This window comes from Mastomys coucha, unplaced genomic scaffold (genome assembly GCF_008632895.1).
Source record: "Mastomys coucha isolate ucsf_1 unplaced genomic scaffold, UCSF_Mcou_1 pScaffold9, whole genome shotgun sequence".
NCBI classification, from domain to species: domain Eukaryota; kingdom Metazoa; phylum Chordata; class Mammalia; order Rodentia; family Muridae; genus Mastomys; species Mastomys coucha.
In genome coordinates this window covers 33,496,162-33,504,531 of record NW_022196915.1, presented here as the reverse complement: position 1 = coordinate 33,504,531, position 8,370 = coordinate 33,496,162, and the positions used below count along the sequence as shown (strand labels likewise).

The following is an 8,370-nucleotide window of genomic DNA, read 5'->3' as shown; positions in this document are numbered from 1 at the left end:
GCTGAACATACAAAAGAAAAATGATAAACAAGACATCCTGATGGTCACGCCCCAATGTTAGGGGTGAAGAGAACAACTTTGAGGTACATCATCCTGGAATAAATGGACAAAATGGTTGAACAGCAGAAGGGATGAGCAGGAAGACAGGTGATATAATAAATGTTGATGGTAGAGTCTAAGCAATGGGTAATGTGTGTTCCATGTAATTCTTCCGTGTCCTGAATGTTTGAAAATTTATATAATAAAATGTTTGAGAAAAGGAGACAGAGCTGGGTCTAATGTCAACTACTTTTAGGGAAAAATACACTGAGAAGGGCTACTGGTATGGATTGATGGGTTCTGCACCTGGAGCGGGTAGTGGCAACGAAGTCTACATGAAGGCCAATATAGGGCATGCAGGCAATGCAATGGTTAGGGCAAGGCTCACACCAAGAGTGGGTTGGGCCAGTGTCAATCTGTAACAGAAATGTCATTGCTAGATGTCTAAGCATCTGGTAACAATTATTACAAAATAATAAAACACTGAAGGTAAGAAAAAGAATAAAACAAACAAAAATACCTTCCACAAATATTGAGTTAACAAACTAAAATTCCATAATAAACCATCATTCTGATAAAAGAAAGCTAATAAAATTAACAAAGAGAATAGACCTAATGATGGACCTAATTTTACTGAGCTTAGATAAGGCTGCTATGGTCCAGCCAGGGAGGAGGAAAAGCGATCAAACCGTCAGTGTAACTCAGGACAAAGCTTAAGAATGTGTAAGGATGTGTGAGACAATTGTTCAGCAAGCTCTAAAGCTTTCACCTTTCCAATGCTTATAACTGGCGTGTAAAGAAGCAGAAAATATAACCATAAAGAGGAGATAAATTAATCTATAGACATGTATCAAAAATTATAAAGATACTAGAAATTTTCTTTCTTTTTATTTTTTTAAAGTCTTTTTATTTTATAGTATACTATAGCTGTACAGAGGGTTGTGAGCCACCATGTGGTTGCTGGGAATTGAACTCAGGACCTTCGAAAGAGCAGTCAGTGCTCTTAACCGCTGAGCCATCTTCCTTTTTATATAACCTGATAATCCTTGTCTTTTAACTGGAGACATCTACATAGCTGCCATGACTGTATTCCATGTTCTCAAGAGGGCTAATGAGATTAAAGAATATATAGACAGTTTAAAGCACTCCTATCAGTTTTTAGAGATGACAAAGGCAAAGTCTGAAATGAAAAATATGCTGGCCAGCCTTCTCAGCAGATTAGACACTGAAGAACATAGGGAGAGTAAATGTGAAGACATTACAATAAGAAGAGCACAATCTGAGGGCTGGGAACGTGGCTTGGTGCTGTACTGCTGGCAGTAAAACACTCTGCCGTGGAACTCACACTCCTTCTCCCTCTCCCTCTCCCTCTCCCTCCCCCCTCCCTCTCCCTCTTTCTCTCTCTCTCCTCTCAAGATGAAATGGAAAGAGAAAAGAAAACTGAACAAAAATGAAGCATCCAACAGACAACTTAATGTAGCCAAAGTCTACAAGATACAAAAGTATCCTTAAAATCTTGAAAGTTAGAGGCAGACTAAAATCCCCAAAGCAACCTGAAAGTTGTTGCTAATATGCCAACATAGTTATTTAAGTAATGCAAAGAAAGAGTAACAGAAGGGGGGAGAACCAAATACAAATATAAACAAACTGTAAAATGGTGGCCTTAAATCCAACAACCCCAATCATCACATCAATGCAAATGATTCAGACTTCCTAACTAAAAGACTAAGATTATCAGACTGAGAAAAATGCAATTCCTAGGTATATGGTACCTAGAAGAAACCCACTTAAAATACCAAGACAAAAATAGATCTTAAGTAGAGCATGGGAAGAGATATTTTTGCTAATACCAACCAAAGGAAAGCTGGAAGTCCTTGGGAAGTAGCTCAGGGGTAGTTTGTCTAAATGCTTAAGATGCTAAATTTAATCCTGGAAAAAAAATGAAATCCAGGGAGAGAGAGGTCTGGGGAGAGGAAAAAAATGAGCAAGCCAGTCGTGGTGGCTACATTAATAACAGACAGAGAAGAAGTTAGAGCAGAGATTATAAGAGGAAAAAAGAGTGCTGTTTCATAATCAGAAAGAAGTTAATTTATCATCCAGACACAATAATCCTAAATGTTTATTCATCTATAGATAGTACTTCAAAATACAAGGTAAAAAAGAGACACAACTCTAAAAATCAGGAGAACAATACACAGCGCTTTCAATACTCTGAACCAGCTCAATAATTGGAAGCAGCAAGAGAGAAAAATCAGTAAGGACAGCAAGGATTTGAACAGCAATATTAACCTGTCTGACCTGGTCCAGAGTATATTACCCAGCAAGCAAAGAGGCTCTCCCGCTAATGCTCTAGGATGCTTACTAAAGACACACAATACTCTGGGCTAGAGGTTACAAACATCTAAAATTCTGGACTGGCTAAAAATGAAAACACATGTATCAAACTTTGTTTGATGCTGATAAAACTGTACTTAGAGGGAACACCTAGAAGCCAAAGAAAAAAAGATTTCCTGAATCAAGTTTCCATCAATCAAATATGTGCTAAGACTTTGGCTCCATAAATCCTTGAGCACCCATCTTCAAGGATGTTACCTATTCTTGTAACATTCTATGCCTCTCTTAACAACCTAACAATCCTGTCTCCATCTCCTATGGAATACACAGTTCCTATAAACCAGTGGTTCTTAACCTTCCTAATGCTGCAACCCTTTAATGCAGCTCCTCCTGCTGTGTTGACTCCCAACCTTTCAGAAAGTGTAACTAAGGGACATAGAACAAAGTGGTTTAGAACCCTCCAAAATTCTGTGATTCTCTAAGAGTTGGTTTGAGAGTTTCACATTTATTTTCCTCCTGTAAATAACCCAAAAATCTCAGAACAGCTATCATAGCACTGGTGTACACCCAGCCCTCAGAATCACTGTGACTGCCATCATAGCACTGTGTACACCCAGCCCTCAGAATCACCGTGACTGCCATCATAGCACTGTGTACACCCAGCCCTCAGAATCACCCTGACTGCCATCATAGCACTGTGTACACCCAGCCCTCAGAATCACTGTGACTGCCATCATAGCACTGTGTACACCCAGCCCTCAGAATCACCGTGACTGCCATCATAGCACTGTGTACACCCAGCCCTCAGAATCACCGTGACTGCCATCAACAGCCAAGTGCTGTAGAGACTTGCTCCCCCAGGCACCTAATTCAGAAACCACGCTGTCACAATCAACCAAAGGCATCTTTATTTAAATTAATTACAATGCCATTACCTGCAATGGGTTACTAGGATCTCATTTCTCATTAACAAGGGGCTGAGGAATAGCCCAGTTAACAACAAGGTGTCCAAGCTCTAACCAATCCAACTTGCAAGCTCCATCTTTGATGGGATTTTGCCCAAGAACACTCAGTCATAGTCCAGCCAGAAGACCAGAACCCCATCAATTACTTGAGCAGAGAGAAACAGTCTAACTAAAACATATTAACTAGCACTGGAGATGTAACTCAGCAGTAGAGTGCTTGCCTAGAGTGGGAGACTCTGCCATAAGCTATTGCCCTTATGACAAAGTAACAGAAGAAAAATGTGGAGTTGGGACGCCATGCAGCTGCAACTCCAATATAATGAAGTGAGGATGATTTAGGAGACTTGAAAACTATAAACTGGGACCAGAGCTGCTGCCAGGGGTGAAACACTGTTGCTACAGGAAGACATATAAGAAAAGCAACTAAACAGAAGCAGTGTGCTCCTGAGTCCTGTCTAAACTTTAGTCTGTGTCCTTTCTTAGTGAAGCATTATGGGTAGACATCTAGCAAAGGAGAAATATGGTTTTCTGTCCCAAACTCGCTAACAGAGTATACAGGGGTGCGGCAAGGCTGGCAGACAATCCCTTACTGAACGGTGGTGCAGAGGAGGCAGGGAATCACTGCCAAGTTGAAATCCTGGATTATTTGAGTAAAGTATTTGAGAGTATTCAACCGACAGATGCTGCTGAGACTCACAGAAGCCACCATGGAGGCGAGAAGGCATTTATGTCCTGTTGTGTGACTTGTTCCCCTTTTTGGGGGGGTGGGGGTGCTATTGTTATTGGGATCTAATAATCAGATGTTCTTGTTCTTTCAGCAATCCTCACCAACACAAGTAGATGCAGCATAGTGGACAGAAGTGAGAAGCAAGGACTCAGCTGTGTGGGGTAAGAACCATGGCTCAGAAACAGATAACCAATAAAGGTTATATTGCAGATATTACCGATACAAAATGACAAGAACAAAAAGTATAGCAGGTTGACTAGCTCACTCTTGTTGCCTTGGTTGGGCTATTAGAAAGATGTCTGTAAGATTAAAATGGTGCCCAAGTTATCATCATTTCTATCACTTCTAGCAGATGAATCCGGCCTTGGTTTAATTGTAAATAACAATATAAAAAGCTCATCTACATAGGTGAAGCTATCCAGGTGGGAAGAAAGGTTGGTTAGGTTCACCATGACTGCTTAGGTTCAAATAAGGACAGAGGTGACCGGCACTTACTGACAAGGTCTTGCAGCCTCAGCAGTGCTCAGCCCAGACTTCAAGAAATAGCACATCAATAGAAACTTGCAACACTTGTAAAACTCATACTGACAGGAGGTAGTAAACAATCATTATAGATTCAAATCAAGCCTTAACCCTGGCTTGAACCTGTGTTTGTCTGACTCCAAAGTCTGTCTCTCTGTCTCTGTCTGTCTCTGTTTCTGTCTGTCTGTCTCTCTCCTGTCTTCCCTTTACCCCTAGATGCCAGCATTATGTGCAATATGAATTTCACCCACTTTCCCCAGTGGCCTATTTAACAAGGCATATCATGCAATTATCAACTAGATACCAATTTTCCTTAGAGAGGAAAATTAGGTTGAAGAGAGTAACGCCAGTGTTGTAGTCCTTTAAAAACTGTGTATTAAGACTACTTTTTTTAAACCTGGGAAAGACTAATTCCAATTACAAACTTTCTTGAAGTAAATGATAGCAATTAAAACTTGAAAGGTTAATAGTAAATAACACGTAGTGATCCATGTATGGTGGCACACTCCTATATTCCCAGCACTTGGGATACTGAGACAGGACTGCTAGCCTATGCTACAGGGAAATCACCGGCCTTACAGAGAAAACAATTTAAGATTGGACTTCATCTTATCCTGTCCATATCATGGGAGTTTTATGCTGTACCATGGGGGCAAGTGGAAATATTAACATGTTCCTTCTTTCCAAAAGGAGATTCCTATTTTCAGAAACTGACTGAGACCTGTTAAAGTCTTTAAAGTAACAATGAATATGTAATCAAGTGGTATTTTTGAGCTTGATTTACAAAAGTCTGCTTCAGTCTCAAACCTGTCTGCTGTGTTCTCTCCAATGCATTCCCCTTCTCACACATTTTTTCAAAGTACTCGTTCCCCAATTATAGCTCATATCTTTTCTGTAGGGTCCTCTTCCGGACACGGTTCTTGTTCATTTAGAGCCACTGTTCATTACATTTGGATTCACTGTCTTTTCTCAAGGGGTTATGAAGGCTGCAGTCTAGAGAGCAACTGCTGTAGGCTAGTCCCGTGGTTTCAACCAGCTGTGTTTATAAGCCTAAACAAGATAAAACCGCATCTCCTCAAGAGGGATACCGGAGACTCAACACTGAAAGAATTGTTCCTGGGTTATGTAACTCTCCTAGAAGCAAAATGCCTCCACCCCACGGAATAACTTATTCCTACAATCTCGCTCCTTTCTAAAAACGTCTTATTAACTAAAGATCACTTCCAAAAAAAAAAAGTAGACTGCATCAAGAAGCCATTCAATTAGCAAAGGGAGGCTACAGAATTCGGGTAAAAGTTCCTCTGAAAGATCTGAGACCAAGCAAGGGTCAGTTCGGGTCAGAAACACAGCCAAGCTCCTTCGGATCAGGTCTGCGCGCTGCGGGGTCGGTGACCTGTCCCTGCTGGGCACAAAGTAGGCCGGGGCCCGGGACATAGTCTTCGGGACACGCACTCTGACCCCTGCACCAGGACCAAGCTCTCCCCTGCGGTCCCATCCCAAGGGGGCAGCAGCCTGGCCTGGGCCGAGTGCGTTCGGTGGCGGTGACCGCTTTGCCGGAGCCACCCGAACCCTCTGCACCGACCCGGCCGGCGGTCCCTGCGCTCTCACTCCCAGCCCTGGACACTCACCATCCTAATACCAGGCCGGTGGTGACGATGAAGCAGGTGAAGACCACCGCGATGTAGAAGAGCGGCGAGTATTCGTAGAGCGTTACCAGGAACACTGCGGCCATCGGGGTCTCCTGGGCTCAGCCCAGCCCAGCCCGGCTGGCCCGGACTCGAGCCGGTATGGCGCCCCGGAGCGGACAAACTTTGTAGGTCCTCACTCGCCCAGGCTTCTGGGCAGCTGACAGCCGCGGCCACCAGAGACAGAATGCCAATCACAAGGTTGATAGCAGGTATGCCACGCCCCTCCCGCGTCTCGTCCCGACTACTGGCTACGTAACGGGGAGGGGCCAGCTCCGCCCCGCCCCGCGCCCAGGATTGGTGGCCGGCGTGAATTCCGCCAGCCTGGCCGGGTTCTCAAATTCCTAACTGCAATTTGCGGCTATGGGGACAAAATTTAAGTTGATGTAGATTCTCAGATGGCACGAGGTATCCTGGAAACCCTGCAAACCTTAGGCAAATTTGGGAATGAGACAAGGGCCGGCATCGGCGGGGCGGGGGGTTGCCTACAAAAATGAATGATCTCGATTTGCCGATAGTCGCCGAAAACCGGAAAAGAGGTCACTACCGCAAGCGATTTTTTTGTAACCTTATCAACCTTTTCAAAGTTAAGTTTAATCAAAGAAAAATCGGCATACGTACTCAAAATTATCTTAGAAATAAAGCGGTTGTTTTGCGGCCCTCTTTTTTTCTTCTGGAATTAGAATTAGCTGAATCTTCGAGGGTTTTAGTAACTAATTTCTGTTTGTTTATTAGGAGATCTTAGTACAGGAGATAGCTTAATATCTGCTTCCTTTCCTCACCCTTATCATCAGTGCCTCAAGCCTCCCGGAAGTCTCTCCTAAAACCGCATTTTTATCTCTTTTACTTAAGCTCTAAAGGGATCCCTAGTTACAGCATAGACGGTTCTCAAGAAACACCTCCCACCACAATCCGATCCATTTACTGAGGAAGAAAGGGAGAGTGGGCATTAGGATGCTTAAGGAAAGGCTCCCTGCCATGCTCTCAAGTCACCAGGAAATCTATGCTTCAAAAAGACGAGTTAGCTTTGTCCAGGGACCTTGACCAAATAACCTTGTACTTTTTGGAGTACTGCTATTTAAGAAGCTTGTTTCTATGTAATTTTTTCACTAGTATATATTGAGTTGTAAATGTATGTTTATTTAAGCTATGTTCAGTTGTTGAGAATGTTTTTATTACCATACCAAACACTGCAGTGAGTATCCATAAAGCTAAATTACTTATTTAGGCTAAATCGCTGAGGTAGGACTTTATGTATATTTAAAAAATTTTTTTAGAGACTACACTCTAAAAATACTGTGTCAGATGCACAATCGCACCATTCTAGGTGGTCAATCTGAAGGAAATTTTATTATAATAAAACAAAAGGGAATATTTATTGTGAAACAAAAACATAGGAAGTTGCAGGTAAAGTAACATTAAATACATAGATATGATTTTGCTCCCACTCTACCCCCATTGAACCTACAGTAAAAGATTTAAGATGTAAGTAAGAGCCAACAAGATGGCTAATAGCGCTTGCTACCAGGCCTGACAACCTGACTTGGGTCTTCTGGAACCACAATGGTAGCAGGAGAATACAGTTGTCTTCAGACCCCTGCAAGCATGGGCCATAGTAAATATATGTAAATATATGTGCACACACATAGTAATTATATGTAATGAAAGAAAAGTAAACATTTTCCATAATGTAAAGAAGAGAGGAAGAAAAAAGATAATAATGCTTTGGAAGCTAAAAATCAGATAAGAACAATTCACCAATCCAACCATGAGAGCCAACTCCAAACCAGAAATAAAGAAACGAGGAGCCAGCCTACCTTATCCTGAGGAACTCTCTAAACAAACAGCAATGGACACTTAACTCAAGCCTGTACCATTTCCTGCTTGGATATGCTACAGCCACTGAAATATGTGTCTAACACAGGATCTCTCCTGTGCATTCTGCACACACAGTGACCCTCTCCACAGGATCTCCCCTGTGTATTCTGTACACAGTGACCCTCTCCACAGGATCTCCCCTGTGTATTCTGCACAGTGACCCTCTCCACAGGATCTCCCCTGTGTATTCTGCACACACAGTGACCCTCTCCACAGGATC

At 42.5% G+C, this 8,370-nt stretch overlaps 1 protein-coding gene across 1 annotated transcript in view; it reads right to left on the bottom strand.

Annotated features, from left to right (window-relative positions):
* Window positions 1-6,463, bottom strand: part of Cgrrf1 (cell growth regulator with ring finger domain 1) — a 23,468-nt gene extending 17,005 nt beyond the window's left edge. The window contains exon 1 of the mRNA XM_031362177.1: window positions 6,216-6,463. Within this exon, the coding sequence (XP_031218037.1) occupies window positions 6,216-6,319 (104 nt within the window). The 5' untranslated portion in view covers window positions 6,320-6,463. The remainder of the gene's footprint in view (window positions 1-6,215) is intronic.
* Between the last annotated feature and the right edge of the window lie 1,907 nt (window positions 6,464-8,370).